We start from the raw sequence: 27,594 nt of genomic DNA, 5'->3' as shown, positions 1-27,594 counted from the left end.
GTCCTAAGATGTAAGCACTCTTCTCCCATCCCAACATTTCGTAAAAATTAAATGAACTAATGTCACTGTTTTAAAATGTGGCGCACACATGTAATCCCAGCACTCAAAAGGCTGAGACAGGAGGATCACGAGTTCAAGGACAGCCTGGGTTATGAAGTGACTACAAGGCCAGCCTGAACACCACGGTGAGGCCCTATTCCAAGGGGAAAAAGTCTGGTATGATAATCTGTACAAGTGATGTCATTAATAGAATTCTGCTGATGAATATTAAATGTCCAATTGTCTACGAAAGTACAGATGACCAACAATTGAGTGAAATGAGAAAAATCTACCAGTTTGTAGAACAGCCTGAATGTGGTCTCTTTTCCCAACCAGTCTTCAACTTTGCTCTGCGGAGCCTACCTCACCTCTCATCCTGAACAGATCCCCATTTCTCCTTTACCTTCCATAAACAAAAGTCCAGCGCAGCCCAGTATAAGAACTTGTTTCCCACCTGCCGTGCCCTCAGTTCACACGAGGCTACTGGCAGCTTAGTGGCAGCTTCATTACTTGTTTTTTAGCTTTCCCATTGTCCTACCTTCTCTGGGGGCCTTGGTGATGAATGGGGTCATGAACAGTCATCTCTTGACTTACCTGGAGGTGGTAGTGTAGCCTTCTGTGATCACTGCTTGCAAGGGGCTTACTGCACCGAAGGGCCAAGGTGACCTGAATCCCCAAGGCAGTCACCACTGGTAATGGGCAGCCTCTTCAGTTTATCTCTGGATACTTTAGAAATTCAATTTGGTATGTGTGCTGAGAGAAAAAAAGTTAGGAGGCCCCACTTGAGTTAATCCTCGAGTCTAAAACTGAATTTCATCCATTCATTTATTTAATATTTGAGCACAAGTATCAACACTTTCTCAGGAACAGAGATACAGCAAAGAACCCAAAAAGAAGGTTCTGGCCCTCACGGAGCTTACTTGCTGGTGGCGGGATGGGGAGGAACAAGGCTATCTGTTAGAGAACCCTAAGTATTACAGATAAAAATGAAGCCAAAGAAGTAGGGTAGAGGGGATACTGAATGGTCAGAAAAGATCTTATAAGAAAAGTATTATTTAAGCAGATTTCAAGATGGTAAACAAGCAAACAAAAGCTGATATTCAAAAGAAGAGTTCTTAGCAAAGAAAAGGAAGTGCACAGTGCCTGTGGCAGAAGCATGACTATTATGTTCAAGAAACAGGAATGATACTATTTTGTAGCCTCCAAGGTACAATGGCACAAAATATTTGTCACCTGAAAAGAACAGTGTTGTACCAAATTATTTTTAAAAACTTTCATCAACAAAGCCATCTAAACTCTGTAATACGTGCCTGCAAAAGAAAACTAAAGTTAGTTATTATTACTTTAAAATCAATAGTAGCAGTAAAAGTAAAATAGAATTCCTGTACTAGGAGTGGGGTATTAAATCTGAAATCCTAAATTTTGCTCCATCCTTCCTGTAACCCACAGCACACTTGTCACAGTTTACACAGCACAGCAGCAGAGAAGACCCACAGCTCCAACTGGAAAGGTTACCTAAGTAACAAGACTTACTCATCTTGTTTGATGGCTGTGATTGTGTTCTAAATTATGTCCACCTGTAGAGCTAATGAACTCTGATAAAGCACAATGAGAATTAGGCTAACTCAAGTTTGAATAATAAGCATCCCTTTATTTGCTGACTGCCATTACAAAAACTGATTACATTTAGCAACAAAAGTGTCTTGAGTTGATGTCAGAGGCAGTTACTCCCCCAAAGTGTTAAGTAAAACAGTGTACAACATCAGTATTAAAATGTGAAATTTTACATTGTCTTTACCACTTTGATCTTCTGAACAATTGAATTGAACAAGGTAAAATAGTACACATTTATCTTCAGGAATGTCAAGGTCTAATTATTCAAACAGTTTTTATTATAAAACTAAATTCTGAAGGTGTCTACAGAGTTGGTTTCTCTTTAAATTTTTCTCTTTAAATCAGTAGTCTAACAAGATTAGAAAAGACAAAACTCTGTTCAGTGTTTCTGACATAGAAAGGGTGAAAACATAAATAAGGCTTTAATTTGGCAAAATATAATACAATGCCTTCTGCTGTCCTCAACTGAAGTTTCCCAATTACTTCACTCTGTAAAAGATCAGAAAGAAATTAACTTTAAAACAAAGCAACAAAAGTCAAATCAGAATACATTTTTCTTGTACATATTTCACTTGACCTAGCATACCCTTTCAAAGCAATTACACTCACGCTAATCAAAATTTTTTCAGGATTCAGATGAAGCTTTTAGGTAAATATTTTACAACGTGAGCCAAATCCTGTTAGATAACACTGAAGAGGACAACACTGCAACCCCATTTTTATTAGTCCTACTCATGAGAACGTAAATCTAAGGCCAGTGAGAAGCATTAAAAACCAACTCAGAAATTTACAACTCTCCACTCATGAATAAATATTCACAAAGTCTAGAGGCAATTGGCAATCTTATATATTTCTATTTTTTGGTACCAGGGATCAAACTCCGGACCTTGGGCTTGTGAGGCAGGCGGCGGAACCACTGAGCTAAATTCCTGGCCCAATTTTATACATTTTTATGCTTGACAGATTAAGCCCTTCTCCAGTAACACCAGGCCTGTTGACTGATTTCAGCACAGTTAGCATATTTCATACATACTTCTACTATCTCATCACATGCCATGAAGGGCCTGTGATTGGATGCAGGGTTAAAAATTATTAATGATGTCATCAAAGACGGGTTCTTTGGACAGAAGCCATTCTAAAATGGATAAAGGAATTAAGAGCAAGGAAAGAAGTCAGTATTGTGATACGTTTCTTATTACAAGAATCCTTGTTAAATAGTGAAGAGAAAAAGTAGGGTGGTGAACTGAAAGAAACACAAGATTAAAATAAGCCACACTGTGCATGCTTTCAAGACTGGACAGAAGAAGCATTCCGAGAGAGTGAGGCTGAAGTGACGGGAAGGAGAGAAGAAAGAGTTACCAGAAGCAGGAAGCAAGCTGTTTCCTAATTTGGGAGAAAGATGATGTGGCAGAAGTGGAACCCCAGGAAACCAGAGAGGTTAGCTCTGGTTAGGATAAAAGACTGAGATGAGGTGTCATTACTTTTGCTGATACTTAAGAGAAAAAGAAGGGTTTATTAGGCAGGATCTTCTGAAAAGCATCTGACCTAAATTAGCATTTTAAAGAAAAACACATACTAAAATAGGTCAGAGGATGAGCAGCCTATAAAAGTGAGAAGGTGTGCCCTGCACCACCAAAGTGGAGGACTGTTATGGCTTGTGTCTGAATAGCCCTCCAGAGTCTCATGTGGTGCAGATGAGGCTTTCTCAGAGCTGGCTGGAGACAGGATGTCCGATGCTGGGATTAAGGGTGTCTGATCCCTAAATTACTCTAGACCTGAGTGCTATCCTCCCTGGGGGAGGGGGTAGCCTTGGTAAAATATAAAGGGACGAAAGAAGCTGCTCCGCTCACTTGTTTCTGCCTGCCTTGCTCTGCCATGAACTGCTTCTCCTCTACAGTGCCCCTCTGCCATGCCACCCTGCCCTGAAGCCAGCTCATTACGGCTGATACCTCTACAAATTGTGAGCTGAAATAAACCTTTCCTTTTTTAACTTTGGGTGTCAGGTATTTTCTCTCAGCAATGAGAAAAGTAACTAAGACAAGGTCCATCATCTTTTTCAGGCTACTCAACCTATCCCTGAGGCCTGTGTAAAGCCATCAGTCTTAGGTATGGGTTCTGAAAGGCACAATTCAATGGTTAGTTGCCCCTTTGGGTCTACAGGAGAGTGTGATTATTTTAAACAGCCTCAAAAGAATAATATCTGAAGTATTCAGTGTGTATTCAAATACTCTAGGCAGTGTAACTTAAGATATTAAAAAATCAGTAAAATCCAGGTAACAACACAACAACAAAAAACCCTGCATTCACCAGTTAAAATAAAAGTCATTATTTAAGTGCTAATCATCCTGAGCTTTTCAAGGTAATACAGGCAATAAAAGTTTATAACATGATTTTGTTAATGATGGGTGGATTTATCCTCAATTAAAACCTTCAGCTCAGGCATTAATAGATTTCTTAGGTTACCTACAAAAGCAAACTTAAATAAAGAAGTCTAATACTCCCATCAACAGGTATATGGTAAATTTTGTGTGTTTATGTTAAAAAAAAAATTGTGATGACTTTATGTTCATCAATCTTCAGTAAAAATGTTGTGGGTCACTTTACTTTACCAAGTCATGAACAGAGGGGTAGGGAGGAGATACACAAATATTTCACCTGACCTAAGATCAGAAGAAACTAATGATGTACCAGGTATTGTGGCAACAGACAAACCCAGGGCGCCAAGTCACAAGAGAGTGTGTTTAATATAAAGATCAAATTTAGCAAAGATAAAGGTTTTGTCCCTTCCAAGCCAAAAGGCCTTCGAACTACACACAAGATGGAGATAAAACTCTAAAGAAGGTAAAGGCTATCATCTGAAAGTTCTGACAGAAATAATGAGGAAATATTTCTTTTGGAAAAATGAATTTTCTTGATTTGTGGTAAATATATATCACACATACCCTTCTCCCACGACATCAATTAATAGACAGCAATACTCCATTTATTCTTACCCAAACCTGGTAGTGTTATTTCTCCTTTGTGAGCTGTTTGTTTACAGCCTGAAGCAACTGCTGTAACTGTGCTATAGTCTGATTTAGACTTACAGACATTGTCTCCTTTTCAGAAGACTCCTGAAAAAAAGAGATGAGTGATGAAAAACTCCAAATACAAGGAAAACAATGTGCAAACAAAAGCAGAAAATATCTTATTTCAAATACAAACATGAAAATTATGAAAAATGAAATAAAAATTAGCACCAGCAAAAACCACATAGAGAGTGTTAACTACTGGTGCAAACTAGTCAGCATCAAGGAAGATTATGTTGCAGGAAATTTTGTCCTTGGCCTCGAAAAGAAAAACCTAGAATCTCTGAATATCAGAAATAAATCCATTTTTCCTTTCAGAAAAAACAAAAACAAAAACAAAACCCCATGCAGTAAATCAGTTAACAGATGCTGAGCTCTTACTGGGTGCCAGGCAGTTCTAAGTGCTGCCTCACTACTGTAGGCCTTTGCACCCTAGCCCCAACTCCTTGATGGGGATAGAACCCAGGGCCTCATGCATGCTAGGGAAGAGCTACATTCCCAACCCAGTAATTTACAAATTAGCTCATTTATTCCTTCCAATAACCCCACAAGATAGGAACTAGTATTATTTCCTTGTACAAATGGAGCAACCAAACCACAGAACAACTAGGAATTTGCCTAACCACACACGAAGGTACTAAGCTAAGCGGTAGGGCTAGGATTCATACACAGGCGGTCCGTCTTCAGCACTTACACCCTGAATTAAGAACTACACCACAGTACCTCTCCACACAAACCTTGAGAGTAGACATAATATCTCACCACGTTAAAATGAAAACAAATATCAATGAAAACAGTGCACTATAGAGATACACTATTTTGAAGAAAATTGACTTGCAATTTTGTGTGCAACATAGGGGCTGGGGTTTAGCTCAATGGTTGAATCTGACTTGCCCAGTGTTAGGCCCTGCGTTTGAGTACCAGCACTGCAAAAAACCAACCAAACAAAAAAGGTGCAACATAACTGGCAGAAACATGTTTTTCAGTCAGAGATGGATCCTGCACATAGCTTGTAAGATAAGTGGCCCAAGGATCTGGGGTTGAAGGAAATACATACCATTTCTGGGGAAACATCACTATTTTCAATAACAGTAGTATCTCCGGCAGCTTGTACTATTTTTGACTGGATAAGATCCAGTGACTCTTGCGCCTGTAAGAAAAGCAATATGGTAACTGATAAATACACACAAAATGAGTGCTTAGTTATATATTTTGCACAAAATTAAAGTCCTTTGAAAATACAATACAAAATGACAACAGCTATATCCCTCACCAGATTATGAGAACAAGTGCCCACTGTTGCAGATAGTTCAAATACATAAAACTATAAAGAAATTTTAAATAGAGACGACCATGGTTGATGTTTAGGTTAGTATTAGTCTAGAATAGGAGTCACTCAAATCTAGCCTGTTTTTGTACTGCTCAAATCTAAGAATGATTTTAATGTTTTTAAACATTTTTAAAAATGAAAGAGACAGGAATATTCAAGAGACTACACGTGGCCTACAAACTCTAACAGTCCATGGGTTTGCTGACTCCTAGTCTAGATCTGTGTAGGTAATATGTGCTTAGAGAAAACTGCCAGGAAGTTTTATATAAATGGGGTTTACCATACATGCTGTTTTATATTTGTCTGTTTCCAAAAGCATTTTGCTAACTTTTTCAGTTAATATGTATTTTGTGCATTTCCAATTGAGGGTTTCACAGTACTATTATACAGATACAGGCAAGTGACTGCTATCTGTTATCACCATTTTAGCCGTCATAACATTGTCCATGTACACCACTGAGCATCTGTTTAATACTGTGAAAGTACACTCCTAGTCTAAAACTGCCTGTTTGTTTTTCGCTCCAGGTCATTAATTAAAATAACCCATCAAAAGTAAACTCAGGGTGCTGGGGATTTATAGCTCAGTGGTTCCGCTGGCTGCCTCGCAAGCGCAAGGTCCCGAGTTTGATCCCCGGTACCAAAAAAAAAAAAGTAAATTCAGAGCTCAACTTTGACAGTGTATCATGCATCAGTTTCTCCTCTAAACCAAACTTCTTACATTCACATTTTATCTATATTAAAATAAAATGAAGCACTTGCAAGTCCTATACTTTTCCATGACAACAATCATAAGCAAACATAACCAACAAAACTATTTCATATTTTAAAAGGTGACATAGCTTTTAAATAAGATACTTTGGAAAAGTCTATTAGAATAACAAATATTTAAATGTTTAGAAGTATTCAATACTAGTGGGGGTATAGGTAACGGAAACTCTTAAGACCATGCTGGGAGGAGTATGAATCACTACTATATCTGGGGGTTCAGTTTACAATAACTATCAAAATTTTAGATGTGTACACATACCCCTTGATTCTGCAGTTCCAAAAAAATGACATATATAATTGTTTTGCTAATGACTGTATCTCCCATAAATTCTACTACAGCTCAAAAGAATACAGATAAAAATGTATATGAACTGTATCACTGAAAGTATCTCACAATAAAACTACAAAGAAATATAGTCTTAAAAAATCATCTACCTGTAAATGAGATTAAGAAAACTCTATCTGTATAAAGAAATAAATCAAAGGAACTGCTGCAGTATCAGAAATTTAACCCTTATAATGATCAACAGAAACGTACTTTCTAAATGGCTAGCCAAGTCTCAATTTAAAAAAATATGATGTAACCAAATTTAAATAATTGCAACTAAATTTAAAAGTTTACTCTATAGTTCATAAAATTACATAAACGTGATGAAGTGAATTATGGGAAAAAATAAGAACCAAGATATATCATGTACAGGTACAAATTCCCAATAATGAATGTGATCATAAGGTATACCTAAAATGTACCAAAATAAACTCAATTTTTTAAAAAATGGAAAACTACATCAAAGTGTAGTTCCAAAAAAAGTTAACTACACAACAAACAGCTTAAATTTATAAGGGATGCAAAAGAACACTAGAATTGATAGTGCTTTTGACTAAGATGCAAGGCACAACACATGCTGGATGCCGCCAAGTCTAGCAGTGCCTTACCTTATCCAAATCACCAGCTACCTTCTGTCTTTCACTTTGTTCAGTTTTAAGTTTTGTGAGTGTTTCATTTAACTGTGTCTTCAACTGAAAAAACAGAAAACACCATTTACTTCACATCCTTCCTTGATTATCCTGATACCCTAAGAACCAAAGAATAAATATGAAAGAATGGGATCGCTAACAGTGTAAAACACAGTGGATTAGCCACTATGCTGCATCAGATGTTCAAAAAAGCTAAGCAGTACAAGGTTTCCATCTGTAGGACTAAACATAGGAAAAGCTATAGAAATGAACTAGAGTTTAGAGGAGAAAACTGAAAATCCAAAAACAAAACCACCAAATCACCATTTATAAAGTATTTATTGAAATTATTCCAAACTTAACAGCAAACAGAAATTTCACTATTTTAAAGGCCTTCTTAATCTATACAGTTCAATTAAAGACTCATTTGTGTAATATTTTAAAGACACTGAAGATTACAAATCCAGTAAGATGAACAAAACTGTTGACCGTCTTATAGACTTCATTAAAAGTCAGTGCAAGACCACACTGATCTAAATCACACCAGCAAGAAATGTCTTCATCATATAATCTCAATAACCAATCTATTAAAAGTAATAATGCTATACAGATCTCTAGTGCTTCTTCTCTGACAACTGTTCTAATAAGATATCAGGGAAATGGACTATGCTGCCTTCAAAATACCAAGTGCATCCAGTCACTTCCCCCATACCCAGTCCACAGACAGGCATGACTTTCCAGTTCTGGGCCTTAAGAGGGGAAAATGTATGACACTGACTTATAAAAGTGGGAGGGTTAGCTAATGGGAGGCATTCCAATTTGGGAATCTTATTTGGGGGAACTCTACTTAAATACCAAAACAGTTTTTGCTTCTTCAATTAATCCTGAGTTTAATACTCTGTGTCAGAGAGGTCAGTCTTCCGGTCCCAAAACAAAGAGTATGCATAGGCAAAATTATTTTATCTTGAACTGTGGCAACAGTTAACCAGAACAAATAAAGATTCCAAACTTAAGACAAAAGGGAAGAAGGGTGAAGGGAATAAAACTTAAAATGGTCTCTTGTCAAAAAGTAGAGGGCAAAGCAACAATAACAAACAAGAACAACAAGAAACAAAGAGCATCGGACTAAACTGAGATGCAACCATAATCCTATGAATTTGATGCAAGGTTAGGCCCTGAAATTAAAAAGCAAAACTAACTAACTAGTTGTTGGAGAAGATTTTTAAAAAACACATTCCCTTATATCTCATTATATATAAATTATATAAAAAGAATTTTTTTAAAAAGTGGTATATCAGAGTCCTGGATCTACGCAATGAATAGCAAACATGCACATAAAACTAGTCTTACACTGCAGTGGGAATGAGTTCAACTACAGCATTGGTAAATAAGGCAAATATTTTATTTAAAAAAATAAAGGTGTGTGTAGTGCTCTGTATGTATTTCACATAATATGCTGATTCCCATAAATCACTGCCATAACATAGAACAGCCACAAATTAATGAATTAAAAATCTTCCTTGGTACATGTAAAGTAGCTAACAAGAAAATTCCAAGATGGGCAGGGTTAATTTTGGGTAAGAAAAAATTTACTGTAATTTCTCTAACAAACAGTATGTTTAAGTACTTAAAAAAAAAATCTAACCCTGTGCTATAACAAATTTCAAGTTACAAGATGTAATACATGTCTGAAACAGGGAACAAGAGACCATAATCATCCAACAGCTAAGTCTGTCAACAATCAGTATAAATTTTTAGAAAATTTAAGAACTGGAATGTGTGGAATCATGTCTTAAGGCATTCAATTAATCTCTAAGTCTGCATTTTTGGATTACTATGAGCTAAATAATATTTTGATAAAGAATTTTACAGGCTTCTTGTATTTTATAATTTACAGGAAGATTATATAAAATAAGCTGGATTGAACTACTGCCCTAGAATGAAGAGCAGGTATCTTCAACCTTTAATAATCTTCCGGGTTAGAAAATGAGAGGCCCAGTTAACTATGATAGCTTGAGAGAAGAATCTTCACAACTCAGCCAATCATTTGTTTTCTTTCTCTATTTGCTAAAAATAATGTTGTTTGAGGAATTAGGCTTTATAAAAATATAGAAAAGTTTGAAAAAGAGTCGGAAGCCAAACATGCCACTGTTAGGAGTTAAGAAAAGAATCATTTTATGAGTCAAGAAAAGAAAGATCATCTTAGGAGTCATCAGAATATGAAGATTATCTTAAAATTTATAAAATGCCAAGCTATAGATAGATGCTTAGCAAGGAAAAAAGGTTTGTATGGTTTCTCCACATGTCAACACAAGTGTTTCCAGAGCCTACTTGGTACTCAGTGGAGAACAAGCTTCTTACCAAATTTAGCTCTTCATTCTGTCTTACTGCTTCAGAATATGAATCATCAAGTTTTTTCTGCAATTCAGTCAACAGATCTTTCAGCTGCAATGAAGTTTAGAGTTTTAAGATCGATCTTCTTATGATATCCCATGTTTTGGAAGCTCTTCCACAAACAACTTACACTGAATTATTTTAGCAGTCCATTACAAACTTAATTTAAATTGAGAAACAAGGCTGAAAGAATTTTAAGTACCTCTCTCACTTCTGTAACGTAAGTAGATCGCTCAATTTCTGCCTTCTCTAGTTCCATTTCCAAATGCTCTCGCTCTCTTCTCAGCTAGTAAGGCAACAAAGAAGGAACAGTCAACACATGTAAGATTTCCTTTCATGATGTTTCTTCACAATGAAAGTTAGGACACTTATGAATATAAAACTGGATCAACTCAAATAACTACACAACATATGGAGAGAATAACTTATCATTAGATAAAGGCAATCTTGAAAAACAAATCTTCGGGCAACCCGTAATACTATAAATAAGCTCATAGGTTATAAGACAAATAACATACATTTTCAATATCTTTATTTTCTCTTCTTAATTGCTCTAACTCTTGCTCTGAAGACGTAATTGATAATAGCATCTAAAAATAATTTTAAGACCAAGTAAACCACAGAGGAGATAGGCAAGTGTGTCCAACCTGCAGCCCACCATTTTTTATTTTTCTGATGCTTTTTTTTGTGAGTGAAGAGGAACTATCTTGGGCTGCATATAAAATGTATAATATAATAAATATGTAAGTAACAAATTTCCTTTTAACATTTTTATTATAACATTTTTCATACAGGGAAAAAGGCAGGCCACAGATTTCTGTCTATAATTTTAAATTAATTAAGACAGTTCAGAGCTTCTCACTTAAAATCATACTGACTTTTCAAAGACCTTAACAATAAGAATTTCACTTTTTTTGAGATTATATTAGGCCCAATTAAAAGTGCCTAAGAAAATACATGTGTACCAAAATGGCACATTCTACCACATCCAAGCAAAATAGAGAAAAATGAAGACTGCACAGTAATATGTGGATCTCACAAAACTACAATTAACTTTTTCTTGAATACATCATGTGTTATCAAAGTTGTTTTTTGTTGTTTTTTTGGTTTTTTTTAGACACGGTCTAACTATGTAGTTAACCTGGCCTTGAACTCACTATGTAGCCCAGGCAGGCCACAAACTCACAGTGCTCCTCCTGCCTCAGCCTTCCAAGTGCTGCGATTACAGGCACATGTCACCAAGCCCGGCCAATTATCAATATTTTAAAATTAATTCTGAACCCAGAACTCTTCACCATATGTTACAGAATAGAAATTCTCTCAAATCACTTTACATTCTCCATCACTACCCCTGTGTGGTTGTGCTCTATAAACTTGTGACTTTCAAGTGTGGATAGGCATCACAATCACCAAGAGGGTTTATGAAAACACAGACTACTGCCCCTCACAAGTTTCAGACCCAGTGAGTCTGGGGTGAGGCTAAGAAGGTGCACTTCTCATGGAAGTCTCTGGTGCTGACAGTGCTAGTCCAGGCCCTATCTCTGAGAACCAGTGTCCTAAGCTCTTCTTTAAGTACCTGCTTAATTGTCTTTTGTAATTCATCCACCTTAACTTTCCATTTATTTTCCTCTTCCTCCACACTTTTCTGTAGCTTCTGTAAAATTCCTTCCTACAAAGATACAGTTTTGAAAAACCCATGTTACAATGCCACGATAAACTATTTAGGCTATGAAAGAGTATGTTAATAGATGAAAAATAAAATGTAGATTAAAAATCATTTCCTACTGTTTCTGCAAGGACTGATTTATACGTATCACACTCCAGCTGTAATAGCGTGTGTGTTTCATCAGCTTCTTTCAACTTATACTCTAAAACCTGCAAAGAATAAAATAAAAATAAATTCTCTAATTTTTATCAGTAAATTCTGTGCTTCAATTTTATTTAAGGACTTAATTTTATATTACAAAAATGGTTTCAAATGGTTTATAACAAAACACTAAGTGGCAATTAAGTACAGTAACTCTGTTGGTCACATCTGATGGTCACTAATAAAACTGCTCACTACAAAATATACTATATAATTTTATAATAAATAGGCTTATTTCTCCTTAGCCAGATGGTAAAATCAAAGCAGATGCACATGTAAAGGTCACAATGCCTATGCCACACAACTGCCACTTAGGATACAAGAGAACAACAATAATAATTCCCTTCAATTTCAGAGGTGAAAGGTAAAAATCAAGCCCGGTTCCGATACTCCTAATTATTTATTTGATGAAACTTGAGCAAACTGGTGAAACTCTACCTACTACCTCACTGACTTTTGTTTTTTAAACTTTGGCTAGTGCTCGCTTCAGCAGCACATATACTAAAAATGGAATGACACAGTGAAGATTTAGCACGGTCCCTATGCAAGGATGACACACACATCTGGGAAGTGTCCCCTACTTAAGAAAAATGGGATAAGAGAATGGGGGGGGCCGACAAGCTGTGGCAGGCACACGCATGTAACCACTCGCCAACATGACTGTAACTCCATGTACTCCAAACATGTACTAATAATATCCAAACTAAAAAAAATAAACTCATGCTAAACAGAGCAAGAAAGAGTTACATATTCAGTTTTAGAAAAGGAAAAACATTAGCTTTGTACATAAATCAAATGCAAAGACACTAAAATGTACACAAAATGATCACTCCCTTCTATTTTTCTTAAATAAAAGATGATTATTCTGGGCCGGGGATTTAGCTCAGTAATTCCACCGCCTGCCTCGCAAGCGCAAGGTCCCGAGTTTGATCCCTGGTACCCAAATAAATAAATAAATAAATTATTATTCTCCTAAAAAGAGATCCTTTATCTCTCCAGAACATATGAAAACAAACTCTGACTTGCTCCTTTTTTCCCAGGTTTCATTAAAATACAGATAGTTCACTTCTTAAACTAACCTTAACTTCTTCTGAACCTGAACTTCCAGCTATACACTCTTTTGCTTTCTTTTCAAATCCATGCAACCATTCACTGTAACTCTGCGAAGGAAAAAAGTCAAAGTCATCGATTTCCAAAAAATATCCCAAAGAAATGATGAAACATTTGAGACAATCAGTAGGTAGTTCTAAAAGAAACCTATATAGACATCACCATCCCCCAAGAAATTTCAAAAGGGAATATAACTTTAACTGGAACATAATCCAGTCTTTAAACACCGAAAATATACCTATATACTACCATCAAAATAAAATCTTATTTATCCTGATCAAAAATATTTGCAACTGAATTATGGACTTAAAGATGGAAGACTCAGGCTCAAATCTGGCTTCTCCTACGTATGAGCACCAGGATCAATGAATTCAATCTTTAAAACAATAAAAATCCAGAATGAGTAATTTTTCAATACTTTTTTCCAAGCAAGATATTTCTTAAAGTATTTAAATTTTAAAAATTTCAAATTCTTTGAAGGTGCTCCAGATTCCTGAAAATATTTCACAAAAGTTAAGAAATAAGTGTATCAAATTTTCTCTTACTCCTCGAGTCTTTGGTTTAGCTAATTCAAGAAAAAGAAAAATTCTCATACTATTTCTATTAATTTCTTCAAGATAAAGCGTCACTTAAGTGGCTGAATCAGAATGCTCTATAAACTATCAAGAATAAAAACAAAAGTGGATGTTGAAAACACCTCACAGTATTCTCTAATCTTCAATATAACACTAGCTTAAAAAGCCTCTCCATTTTAAAAGAATGACATTCTGACATCATAAATTTGAATCAAGATTAAATGTATACTTGTAAAATCCTACTTAACAGCTTCAAATATTGAGATTCAACATAAAATCAGATGAAAAGCTGATTTAATTGCTTAGAGTTTATAAATCTCCCTTCAGGTCATATAGTTTAATCTTCCCTGTGCTGATCTGCTTAGCAAAACAAAAATAGCACTAATGATTACTAATGATTATGTTATCGTGCTAATACTAATGAAGCTTATTGATTTATGACCATATAAGGTAAATAGTAGATTGTCTTTCATGCCTTTTGAAAACCTAAAATGCTAAACTCTGAGTAGCCCACAGAACATTTAGTATATTTCTTAAATACAGACTGCATACAGAAATATTCAATTTCTAGCAAATGTATGAACAAAAGCCAAAGAGTATCACCCAGGGCTTACAGTGATTTGTAAATTTTTATAGATTCATGAAGATTTGTTTATTGAAGGTAGGTAGAACTGCTATTAAGACTGAGTCTGGGGCCCGGAATTTAGCTCAGTGGTTCTGCCACCTGCCTCGCAAGCACAAGGTCCCAAGTTCAGTCCCTGGTACCAAAAAAAAAAAAAGACTGAATCTGCTACATTAAAAAGAAGTTTTACTGCTGGTGATCTTACAAAAGCTTTGAAGAACAGAAACTACTATGCATTAACTCTCTTGGCTCATAAAATACTATCAAATAAATAAACCTCTGTTTTATTTCTATTAACAGAATGTAAAATAGAAATAAAACAGATACAAAAGTTCAACTCAAGTGGCAGCGATCTACTTAACTGTTCACGCCCAAATGTATCATCAATGTTTACAATGGAAACAAAAGAATTTTCTCTCTTTACTTGAATTAAATGCAGATTTTATGTCATGTAATAAAAAAAAGCAGCTAAACTCGGACTATACACAGAACAGGCCATTAAGTTTACTTATACCACCCTTAACACCCACACCTAGAGGACCAGAGCTCCTCTAGAAACAGATACCATGTTTGGGATGGGAAATATAATAAATCACCAACATCTTGTTATACCATGAAGCACAGAAGTTAACATAAGTTAACAAAGTTTAGTAGTGTTGTGTCAAAAAGACTCAAGAGCCAGCCTAAATAAGCTCCAGGGAAGACAAAGCAGACATTCTAAATGACCTACTACTGATGGAAGAATACAACTGCCCACAGACCTCTACCTCCAAAATACTAAGACTGAATCTGATTAGGCCTCTACTGAATACCAACTCATGGGCTACACAAAGACACCAGCTAAATCTAAACTGAGGAAAACTCCATAGGAAACTACTAGGTTTAAAAGAGAAAAATGGGTAGAGGGGTTTCTGATGGAGCGAAACTTGTGGAATATAACATCTCAATCCAGTCACATGTTGATCTTATTTGGGTCCCGATTAAAACAAACTATCATGAGTTATTTTTTCATTAAAAGTTTTAAGTGCCAACTGGAGGAATCAAGCAATGACTATACAAAATTAAGGATGTATTTTTAATGACATTTAAAAAGGAATTCTTATCCTTTAGAAATATGCACTCAAATATTTTCAGATGTAACAGTGAGGCTTGTGTTCCTTCCAAATGATCTGGGCAGTGCCAAGTGGGAAGAAGATAAGAGTTTATGTACTGTCACATAACATATAATTGCTGAGGTGGAATGCTAGGCTCATTATTCTATTCTTTCTACTTTTGAACATGTGAACCATTTTCCATTCAAATGCTCACCTACTCCAGGAAACAACCTGCATCCTCAGTGGCCTTCTCTACTACATTAATTTTCTGAACCTGAGTAAATTCTCTCCCATTTAAAAGATGTCAAACTTAAGTAAAGCAAATTCTCTATTATCTTCAAGACTTTTGCTTGAAGAAATTAACAGGTGATCAAAATCTTGAATTTTTGAAATGTAAAGAGCCCGTCAATGGTATCAAATACATTCCGAAACATTGCTAAAATGAATAGGTAATCACTTAAAACTCAGTTCTACTTTGAGAAAGGCAATAAGAGTATTATTGATCTTATTAACCATTCAGAAATACTTCCTTCCCAAATATGGTGATTACGATAATCTGAATTTTACAGATCACAACAAAAATATCAGGGGAATAAAAAAATGAGTTTTAGACTAAGTTATTAATCCTAACTACTCAAAAGGACCCTGGGTTAATAATGGCAAACATTAAGGAATCTATCAATCCAAGTGATGAGAACAAATCCTATGTATATACAACTTTCTTAAATAAGGTATTTTAAAGAAATTGGTCTTACCAAATTAGAAGGGATAGACACCTTTGGAAATAATTTTTTAAGAACTTCTTTAGCCTCCAACTCAACTGCTTCCACACATTGTCTTTCCTAAAGCAGAAGATATACCAAGTCAAATTTAGAAGATAATGAAATCTAAAAAAGAGAAAACACTATGGTCTTTTTAAGATTTAAAGGAGGAAAAGTCAATGTAAAATTATTTTAATACTGACAAATATCAAATTTTCCCATTTTAAGAAATCAAAACGCTTCCATAAGAAAAAAAACCTGCAAAATCTGTAAAGTATCCTAAATAACAAATATTTATTAATAAGACAAAAGACTTGAAAAACTGGACATTTTCCTTGGCATTAGAAATCAACGGATTTCTGAGAAAAATTAACCCCTGAAACAACAATCAAAAATAAAACAAAACACAGTTCTTATAGCTAAAACTTTATAAACTACCTTGTCAAAAAACATATAACAAACTTAATGGTAAGTAAATCTGAAGGAGAGGCAGAGGGAGGGGATGAAGAAAAGAGAAGGGGAAGGGGGAGAAGCAGGAGGAGAAGAAGAAAAAGAAATGGCATGGGAATAAAATGGCAACCTCCATATTTCCGTCTTCAAAGTCAGGAGAAGACATCTGTGCTAAACAAAACAAAAAAGACCATCAAAATTTGATGGGTGGTAGAAATGGGAAAAAGAGGAAAGAAAGCAAGGAGAAACTGATAATAAATTATTCTACTTATGCCAAACATCAAGGAGACTAATTCCGCCACTTCTATATAGGCTCCGTCAGTTGTAAATTTAAATCATTACAAATATGTCAGTCTAAATTTACCGATTTTTTTAAAAATTTTTTTTAAATTTACTGGTTTTAAATGCAACTCTAATGGATATCAATCAAACTCAAAACCATGGTTTGTCAAAATCAGGGCAATGATTCGATCACAAACCCCACACCACCAGCACCACCAAAAATCTAATATTCAAACAATCTTTGCAAGATTTAAAAAAAAAAAAAAGACAGCTTGAAAATTGCACGTGTAAACCAAGGCAAGTAAATCATTTGAAAACAACACTCGTGAAGCTCAAGTGGGTGACCAGGCAGACAAGCCAGCAATATCTCACTAGTACATTTCTCCATCAGTTAGAGGTGATCTTTGAAATCTACCATTGGTTTAAGGTGCACACACTTCAATTTAACTAAATCTAATCACACAAAAACTCTAAATTTGCCTAACAAAGCTATAGATTTTATCATATTCTATACACTCAAAAAGCTGTTCCTTTATCAAGGATTAGTGGCAATATCTATAAGTATTTTACTGGGGTATTTTCAGCCAATTAAAAAACACTACATCGCAGGAATATACAAAACTATCTAAAAGAAGGTATATCCACTCAAGGAAAATAACTGTTACTTCAGAGACAACTCAGAGAGAATTTTTACCATTTGATTAGATTTTTTTTTTTTCTTTGAGACAAGAGTCTCACTATGTAGTTCAGAGTTTCACTGTAGCCCAGAGAGTGGCCATGAACTCACAGCTATCCTGCCTCAGTCTCCTGAGTGCTGGGATTACAGGCATGTTCCACCATATCCAGCTGCTAGACCACTCTTTAAGGAAAATCAATTTTAAAAAAGCACTGGAACAGAAGCTTTCTTTTTGGTGGTAGTGGTGGTGGTACTGGGGAGTGAACCCAGTACCCAGCAATGACCTACACATCCCCAGCACTTGTTTAGAGACAGTGTCACTAAATTGTACCAGGTGGGTTTGAACTTGCCATCTTTCTGCCTCAGCCTCCCAAAAGTGCATGTGCCACCACACCCTTCAGGAACAGACGTGTTTTGAAAAATTTCCAAGAGAAAATGAATCCAAATCTAAAGTAAGTGTATAACTTGTAATCAGGAGCTACAAACATGAGAAGTTACTTTTATTATATATTAACAATTTTAACTACAGAGTTTTTCTTTGACATAATAAGTTGTAGATAGCAATTTCCACTTCACATTAACACCAGGAAGAGATCTAATGTTGGAAATCGGACTTATAATTTCATTACCATCTTTAGGTGAAATATATAAAAATTATCTTTCATATAAACCCGTCACTTATAGTAGCTCAAGAATATTATTTTTAAAATAATACTGGAAAAGTAGTAGCACACTTCTGTTACATTTTAGGTAAGCTAACTGAAGTTACTTATTTCTGGCACCTAAAACCCTAAAGATGTGTTGCTTTGCTAGTACAGTTTGTGGCAGCAAATAAATCAACACCACTTCACACCTATACTTTCTAAGGACTGTCTAAATTCCGTTGAAACAGAGAAGGCCGTGAATTCTCTCTATACATTATTAGCTCTGCAAGAAACCATCATGCACATAGCTCTAGTTTTCTTTTGTAACCATAATACGCTTCTGGCCAATGGCATATATAGTAACTTCTATAGAAATGGCATGATCAGCAGTTCCTAGTGCCACTAACAAAATAAAAGCAAAAGTGTAGCTCTGGGGGGCGGGCAGAGAAATCGTAACAGAATTCTCATTGCTGACAGAAATGTCTGTACAACTGCAACTGCTGACAATGAAACAATATCTCATCTGGCCTTAATTTTTCTATTCTCTGGCCTATTGTTTTTCTGGTCCTAATACTACGAAGTATCTCAAACTTAAGAATTAGTGAAAATTACAGGTAAATAGGTATAAATCCACTGAATTAAATATAATTACAAAGGTAATGCAAATTTTTGGTCTGAAAATATATTCTGTTTAGAAAAGTCAAATATCCCCGAGACTTGTATTTAAAATTCAACAGATTATCCAAGTACACAAAGTTTTTAGAATGCTCAGTATAATTATATGGGTATCCACTAATCCATGTGCAAATTTCAATACACTGTCTCAATCTTTAAAAATTCTCTCTCCACTACAATTAGAAATCTTCACACTCAATGGATAACTTAAGCTCAAGAAGAATGTCCTTCATTGTTCTGAAAACAAAAGAGGGATACATGTTTCAGATGTACTGTGGTTAAGTCTCCCTCTTCTAAGGAACCTTCCCCATTAACACACTCAAAACTGATCTCTTTCCTGTGTTTCTTAAACCTTCTGTCATTTCCACACCTTGTCTGAGTCTTGATGTTGCCTCCAAAAACCCTAGTCCACTATGCATTGTAGACACGTACCAGGCATTTACATGTGTTTGTCAATAGTTCTGATTTCTTTAGTTCGGGGATTTCAAAGTTCTCTTAATCACCCCCACAGGCACACCCTGTCCAACAAGGCCTGCATGCATAGCACAGGCCTCCTGAGATTGTGCAGCTTAATTAAAGCAGTGCTCCCCAAAGCTCCAACAATGAAGTAAGTCATCCCAACAATTCAGCATGTCCAAAATTAAAACCTCAAGGAGTAGATGAGAAAAGCAAAGATGACAGAGATGATAAATATGGACAAGGAGATCTAATATTTAAATTGCAGTAGAATTAAATGCTTTAGTCTGATTTTAAGACAAGCTGCAGATTTTTTCTGTTCCGTGGACCGTTTCTACAAGTTAATGTTACAACCTTGGAAGTCGTGTTCACTTTGTCCTGCAGCATTTTTTCAGTTGATGCCAATGCTTCCATTGCTTCCCAGTTTTTCTCCCGAAGGTCCTAATCATTTTTAGAAAGAATGATTTAAGTTTATCCATTATTAAAAGATTTTTGCTTTTTACTTTCACCAGTATTTTGCACTGCATTTAAATGCTGGTTACTGCAAAATTATTTCAATGGGAAAATATGCATATGAGCAAAAAATAAAAAGCAATGTTTAGAGTTGAATGAGAAAATAGACGCCCACTTTCCAAGTTTTAGTATACATGCCAAATGTGCCAGCTTTTAAAACAATTACTGTGCATATGAGACGAAGAAAGCATTCAAAATTAAACACACAAACCACCATTACAAGCATGAATTCAGTTACCACATATTAAAGGATTAAAGACAGAGCAAATATACACGTATTATAAAAGCTTTTCACATGATTTCAAAGCAAAGTTCAAACCACTCATGGGACTTTCCATAGCAGCACCACATTTTCCCTCTAACTCTTTTAATATAGTTAACATCTTTCTAATCTAACTAGGAATGACACAGAATTAATTCACTATATTCTATATCTTTCCAAATGTATGTCACAAAACAACCTGACACCAGTTGTACAAAGTACCTGACTGAGGCAAATGGGGAGGCTGGAAAGCTATAAAACACGTTCTCTTAGAGGAGGAAATAGAGATAACTGAAAACTGAGCTCTGAAAGATCTAGATTTTAATTGCATTTCATTAGGAATTACAGACACTATGCTATATTTCAATCTAAAATGAAAAGCCAATAATCACCACTTATTGAATGCTTAGGTGCCAAATATTATACTTCATAAACTCTCATTAATCCTTGTAACAATTTATAAACTACAGTATTCCCATTGTATGGATGGGAAAGCCATAGCTGAAAGTTAGGAAATCTGTCCAAGCACACACAGCAAATGAAGAGGCAGAACTAGAGTAGGCACTACACTATGCTGGCCTCCAATGTCCTGGCTCTTGCCACTTGTCTCAAGGCCTCCAGGTGCTGTGGCGGCGGCTGCTGGTGCTGCTGTATTGAACTGGCATTGCCATGCCCTCCTTATCTCAGAATCCCAGCACAAAACACAGTCAAGACGTTAGCAGGATGTTGGTAAGTTCACCTTATCATCTGTGGCTGAGCAGTGCTATTAGTGATGCTACACAACACACCAAGGGCAATTCACATACCTAATTTTGACAAACTCAGGGGTGCAGGAAAATGCCAACTTATTACATTAAAAATTTAATGTAAACTTTGAAAATTTTAACTTACATTAGAAAATATATCCATTTATTATCAATATTCTCTTAGATTTCAGTAACATTTTGGCCCTGCCCAAGTCTTAGTAATCATACTTTTGCGTGCAAATATTCCTTCTCTAGTTAGAATATGAACTTTGTAGGTATGGCCCCTTAAGAGAATTTTTTTTGGTACTGGAAATCGAACTCGGGTCCTTGCACTTGCAAGGTACAGTGGAACCACTGAGCTAAATCCCCAGCCCCCTTAAGAATTTGTGAAATTCACCTACATTCACTATTTGCTCAGTACAAGTACTGCATTAGAGTTGTAGTTCTTCAAAATCGGCTCCTTTCCATTTTATAGTATAAATTTATTCAGGTTCTAAGGCCTCCAACAGCTCACCAAAATTCACAGGCATGTCTTTCAGTTAAAAAAAGAGAAACCCCAGAAGGCTCCAAAAACTTAAATTACTGAGAATATTAGGTTTGAATACTGGTATTACTTTTAGTCTACAAAAAGGGTAGCCTGATCTAAATAAGAAGAAATACCTTTGATTGTAAAATACTGACTTTGATAGAACTATTTTTCCAGATTGAAAACTAAAGAAAAAGTCAACTGCTACTTAAAAAAAACTAATATAATCATAGCTTCAACATTTAAAGTGATATTCCTAAGTGTAAAAATTGGCCTCATCTATAAAAAAAAATCTGTTCTCCAATAACATTATTCTAATACCCTCCAAAAGCTACAAGCAAAAAGCAACAGTATTTTCTTACAAAGATTTAGAAATATAAAGTGAAAATATTCAAAGAAAAAAGAAACTCCTGAACTCTTTCTACGTTTAAGAAATAAAAAGAAAAGCTTCATTCTTATGAAAATTTGCTTACATTGTTTTTCTTCCTCTGATGTTCAACAGCATCCTTCAAAGAATCTAATTCATTCTGGAGACCAGTTATTTCTTTCTCTCTTTCTGAAATTCTAAACCAGAATATGAATACATGTTTTCAGTAAAGAGCAATTTTAGATAAGCAGAAACACAACTTAGATCCTAGCTAACGGGTAATATAATTTAGATAACTACATATCATTCTTACTACAAATAGATAATGTTTTGAAAAATGCATTGACAGCTTAGCGACGTTTATTACAGAAAGCCTATTCCTATGAATTCTTGACTTCAGAAATAATTTTTTAAATGTTTGCGCACATGACATGCTGAGGTTTGTGCTAAAAAGAAATTATGAACTGCTATAGCTGTTATTTCCCTTTATATCTGGTAGTGCAGTCGTTATTTATTCTGTAGTTATTTATTTGTTCACTGGGAAATGAATCCAGGGCCTTCTCGCTAAGTTACATCTTAACCCCATCCCTTTTAAGTTTTTGAGACAGAATCTCACTAAGTTGCCCAGGCTGGGCTCAAACTCGCCATCTCCCTGCCTCAGCCTCCCAGAATGCTGAGATTACAGTAGTGTTACCCATCAGCAGCTATTTCTCTAAGGACAGACAACTGATATTGAAGTAGTACCTTACCTGTAGTTTTTTCCCAAAGGCAATGAAATCAGTTATGACTTTTAAATGGCTCACTCAAAAAAACAGTAAATTAAAATGATAGGTGTTCCCCTGACATTTCCACACCATACTCATAAGCTTCGTGGTTCTTCATCCTCCCCGTTCTGTCTAATGAGTTACTTATTTCTCAGAAATGCAGAAAGCAATGGCAGAGAGTCACAATTCAACTGTTATCGTTGAGAGTGGCTTGGGTAGAAAATTAAATCATAAATGGTTCTTTCTTAAGAATAAGACTATATATAAGGTTTTAGCTATAAAGTTTAAGTAAGAATTTCTTAATTTTTGCTCTTGAAATAAGAGGCTACCCAGCCCACAATCTATTTGTATATAGCCCTTAAACTGAAAGTTGTTGTTTCATTTGTTTATTGGTTTTCTGGTACTGGGGATCAAACTCAGGACATTGTACTTGCGAGACAGGCACGGCACCGCTGAACTAAATATCCTTGGGCCCTCGTTCGTTTGTTTTTTGAGACAGGGTCTTGCTATATTACCCAGGCTGGAATCAAATTCAGGTGGGCTCAAGTGATCCTTCTGCCCCAACCATGCAAGTGTAACTAAAGGTGTATGGTGCTATGTTCAGCCTCTTGTTTTAGGTTTTTAAAAGTTTAAGAAGAAGTAATGAAAAGAAAAGAGGAAAGGAAACATAGAGACCTATGTACCTCACAAGGCTTAAACTATTCACTATCAAGCCCGTTATAGAACATATGTGTCAGGCTTGTTTCATATAGTCACACTTAAGACTTAAAACAGTAAATAATTCTAACCTTATAAAGGATCAACAAACCAAGATGGAAGAACATTTGGATTACTTGTATCACCTGCAAGAATGCTTAATGTGGTTGAAACTTAACATGCTGAGACAGACTATAATGTATCTGAAATGACCTTGAACACAGGCTCTTAGATAAAATTATAGGTCAATAAGAAAAGAGGTTTTCCGTAAAAACAGTTCTCCTTAAGAGAGCAATCCTAAAGATTATAGATTTTCTTTAAATGCAAGAGCTAAACCAAAATTTGCACCATTCCATTCTGCCATGAGATTCAGAATAAAGACTCGGTAGGACAACTGAGATAATTAAAGGGTTTGCTATAATTCAATTGGGTGTTTTCTGAATGCCTGAAAAGAAAAACAAAAAACAGAAAGACTAAAAACATGCAAACTTATCCATCAAAAATCTTTTCCAAGAAATCCAAATATCCTAAAAAGGATGTAAGTTGGCAAAGAAGCACAGGTAAGATCCACTGCCCCACAGTTCAAGGTATGTAAGTAACTGTAAAACTCAAGATGACCATGTGCAGGTACATCACAATGCTTCTCTGAACTTGTAAGCGCATTAAAAAGTTACCACTTCAACTCACGACTTACACTTTTAATAATTCTTCATGAGAAGGAAAAGATGCCTATTAAAAGAGATAAACATTATTTCAAAACAAGCTTTAAGAAGACAGAAAAATAAATTTTTCTCAGATAAAAATTAAGCCAAAGCTAAAATTACTGTATTTATTCCCTAATGCCAGCATCTCAACTTCAATCAAGTGATTTTAATAATTATGTACAGATTTACAAAAAGGACTGAGTGCTAACTCCAATCTTCATCATCACTACATATTTAAAAAATCTTCACTTAAGTATTCATCAGTCTCCTATGTGCAAAGTACTAAGATAATATCTTAAATTTTCATACTGCATAATTCATACGTCACTATGTAAAAATTTTAAGCTTCTAAAATTAAAAAAGAAAATTAAACAGTGATGCCAGGCAGGTGCTGCCGCTCACCCTCCCACAGATGTGCCTCCCAGCGGATATTGTATTCATTTGCTTTATAAAGAAAAATAAATTTTCAAAGGTATATTGATATGTATTTTTATACAGGCACATAACAACTCGACTTGGTTTGGGAACAGAATGCGTGGTGTGGTTCTATAAATGACTCTAGCCTGTGTGTACTTTGATTTTGTAACTTGTAATCTTTTGTTTACAACTAGGGGCTTTCTGTAATGTGGTTTACTTTAGAACTTTGGTAGCAAAAGAACTGTGGATACATTTTTGTATGGTACATGTGATGTATATAGAATTAGTACTTTATTTTTAAGAAGTAAAGGGGGTAAAAGTAGGGTGGGTTTCCAACTTTGCATTTTTATAGTAAAAATAAAGTCAATATTCGGGGAAAAAAAGAACATTAAATACACTCAAAAGGAAAACTAGCAAAAGTTAATTTCCTAACATATGAGTTCATTTTACATAACATGCAAAGGTACACGGCCTTCACATACGACATTTATTCTTTAATGACTACAGTCTCCCAAACTAAACTACTAGAAGCTTCTTGTCAAAAAGTACTCTAATTTTTTGTCCTTCAAAATACATTCTGGAACATCCATAAAGTAAAGAAATTTGTAGGTAATATATCTTTTTTATAAACTCTATTTTAATTTCATCAAGCAGAATTACACTTTGGAAAGGTACTTTTAACAGTGGTAGGCCATCATTTATAATATTACATATTTGCTAGTTTCTCTCCAATTATGCATGTTTTGTTTCAGGAGACAAGAGAAAGAGTATACACATACTATATATTTAAACTGACCTCTACAGGATTTTAACCGACTTACTATGAATAGCATACTAGACAATCAAAACACAGACATACAGTGCTCAAATACTGACAGTAATATTAGTTGAGTATATTTTTATAAATTGTAGATTATTTTATCTTGAACATAGCATGCAAATTACTTTGTTTTATAGCAAATTTGGTAAATACAAATAAAAAGACAAATATTTTATTCTTGATGAACTTTTAAAATGGCAAGACAGTTATTGGTTATGTAATTTTTTAACCATATAAATAAAAGACAAGACATCTAATAGTACCTACCTGTTGGTAATTCTGTTGCTTAAACTGCTCAATCTGGGATTTAAATAATTTATTTTCATCTTGCACCTCCTATTTAAACAAAAATTAAATATGAAGAGCTAGATGGAGATTTTCATTTTTCATATAAGCTTTTGAAACATATTATACAATCTAGAAAAATTCCAAAGTAATAACAGTTTTAAAAGGTTACAATAATAGCTATATTAAAACATATTCAGCAGTAGCCTGGGATTTGGTATGTCTCAAAGGAATGAAAAGGGATACAGAAATAGACCCAAGTATCTGCAAGGTGGTATTTCATGTCAATACGGCAAGGTGCCTCAACCATGCAGTATTTTGGACTAGGCACTGTTTTGCTATAGGGGACTGTTCTATGCACTACAGAGTATTTAGGAACATCCACAGCTGCTACCTAGTAGGTTCAATAGTATCCCTCCCCAGCCGTGACGACAAACAATGACTGCAGTTACTACTAAATGTACCCTGGGGAGCACAGCCATTGCAGAAATGTCATAGTATTTAATAACATAGCTAGCTTCATTTTCAAAGGTTAGAATGTTATTTTCACAATATGCTGAAGTTACATATGAATTTTAAAAATCTAAATAAAATGTGAAAATATCTTTTTGATCAGTGAGAGCTACCATTTTCCTAATACTTACACTGAGCAAAATACTTGTACTTCAGTACATAAACATTTAAACTCCCCAAAAAGAGGAAGCAATAAAAAAGTCCAAAGAAAAAATGGGGGGGGGGGGGTATCACCTCACAAGTAACAAAGAACTCATTTCCCTTATAAATAAGCATCCCAGAAGAAAAAATGTTGGAAAAGATTAAAGGATATTTCATATACAAATGGCTTACACAGATAAAGAAAGCTTAACTTTTCTCACAAATGGAAATTAAAAACAATCCTATCATCTTTCAAGTATACTGTCAGATGTTGTTACTGACTGTCAGTGCTGGAAATGGTGAAGAAGTGGTCATGCACTGGCCAGGGTATAAATTAGTAAGAACACATTTGGAGGGCAATTTAACAGTACCTAACAGAAAGTGAACATGGGGACACTTGAAGAGAGTGAGAATGAAACAGAACTAACTCTTGGAGCATAAAACGTGAGACTACTCCACAACACTACACGGACCTACTAACGTGTCTTTCAATGTCACATAAAACAAAACAAAATGGAATTAACACTTGATCCAGAATTTTACTTTTAGGAATTGATAACACAGATACACTTGCACAAGTATTCAAAATACACTATGTGGTCAAGGATATTCACTGTAGTGTAGCTTACAGTAGAATAAACAACCCTAAACAGGCCAGGTACCAAAAACTAGAATTGGTTATATAAGTGGAGGTACAACCATGTGATACTATGAAGCCATTAGAAGTTAAAAGAAGAAATGTACATATGTGGAAAGACAAAAAGTATTAACTGGGGGCATAGCAAAAATTAAGTCTGTATAAGCCAGGTGAGGTGGCACATGCCTGTACTCCCAGCACTCTGGAGGCTGAGGCAGAAGGATCACTGTGAGTTCAAGGCCAGCCTGGCTAGTGAGTTCAAGGCGAGCATGATTTACATATACCCCTGTCTCAAAAAACTAAAAAGAAAAAGAAAAAAAGAAAAGTCTGTGTAATTATGTATAGTATATTTTAAATATAGTATATTTTAAATATAGTATATTTATAAATATAGTATATTTTAAATATAGTATATTTTAATATAGTATAATTTTTTAAATATAGTGTATGTTGTTGTATTTATGCCTGGGTATTTTTTCAAAAGATATAGCCAACATTGAAAGTAGTTATCTCTGAGGAATGAGATCTGTATCAGGGTAGACAGCTCACTCAGTACTTTATTTTATAGCAGTTAAAACTTTTTTAAAAAACATGCAAAGATGATAATCACCCAATAACTAATTTCAAATAATCATATTCCCCTGTAACAGCTTTGTTTTGCTAGAAAGATCACTCTCCCTCTCTTTTAGCATAGCTTCTACTATCTTCATTTCATTTTCCTTTTCTTTCATCCTAGAATTTTACAAAGACCTTATTTACTAATACACATAAAAAGGGAAAGGCAGTTCCAGTATCACCTCTAAGAAAATAACAGAAACAAT

The 27,594-nt window shown here is 35.0% G+C and overlaps 1 protein-coding gene and 1 non-coding gene across 6 annotated transcripts; one reads left to right on the top strand and one right to left on the bottom strand.

Moving 5' to 3' along the window:
• Positions 1–1,664: 1,664 nt before the first annotated feature.
• On the bottom strand, positions 1,665–25,554 carry LOC147828372 (kinectin-like). Of its 5 annotated transcripts, XM_087210137.1 has the most exons (15): positions 25,465–25,554; positions 23,951–23,985; positions 21,903–21,993; positions 19,737–19,823; positions 16,194–16,280; positions 13,117–13,197; positions 11,956–12,045; positions 11,747–11,839; positions 10,689–10,760; positions 10,373–10,456; positions 10,138–10,221; positions 7,756–7,839; positions 5,779–5,871; positions 4,647–4,766; positions 1,665–2,142 (listed from the first exon to the last, which is right to left on the bottom strand). In XM_087210137.1, the coding sequence occupies exons 4-14, from the start codon at positions 19,794–19,796 to the stop codon at positions 4,662–4,664; spliced, it is 933 nt and encodes a 310-aa protein (XP_087066263.1). In that variant the 5' UTR covers positions 19,797–19,823; positions 21,903–21,993; positions 23,951–23,985; positions 25,465–25,554; the 3' UTR covers positions 1,665–2,142; positions 4,647–4,661. The 5 variants fall into 5 exon arrangements, with proteins under 5 accessions (XP_087066263.1, XP_087066265.1, XP_087066264.1 ...); XM_087210139.1 differs by lacking the exon at positions 10,138–10,221; XM_087210138.1 differs by lacking the exon at positions 10,689–10,760.
• Positions 12,515–12,622, top strand: LOC147828373 (U6 spliceosomal RNA). The gene has a single exon (XR_015450923.1). It is a non-coding gene; the product is annotated as a U6 spliceosomal RNA (small nuclear RNA).
• Positions 25,555–27,594: the final 2,040 nt, after the last annotated feature.

This window comes from Heterocephalus glaber, unplaced genomic scaffold (assembly GCF_053883595.1).
Source record: "Heterocephalus glaber isolate CG9 unplaced genomic scaffold, H.glaber_assembly_v1.0 deba00001118, whole genome shotgun sequence".
Taxonomy (NCBI): Eukaryota; Metazoa; Chordata; class Mammalia; order Rodentia; family Bathyergidae; genus Heterocephalus; species Heterocephalus glaber.
This window is presented reverse-complemented; position numbering and strand designations above follow the sequence as displayed.

Coding starts and splice junctions, on each gene's coding strand:
- LOC147828372 (XM_087210137.1), bottom strand. CDS start 19,796: ATGGAAGCATTGGCATCAACTGAAAAAATGCTGCAGGACAAAGTGAAC. Junction 10,457..10,688: donor AAAATAAAGATATTGAAAAT/GTATGTTATTTG, acceptor TTGCCTTACTAG/CTGAGAAGAGAGCGAGAGCA. Junction 4,767..5,778: donor GTGATGTTTCCCCAGAAATG/GTATGTATTTCC, acceptor TCTTTTTTTCAG/GAGTCTTCTGAAAAGGAGAC.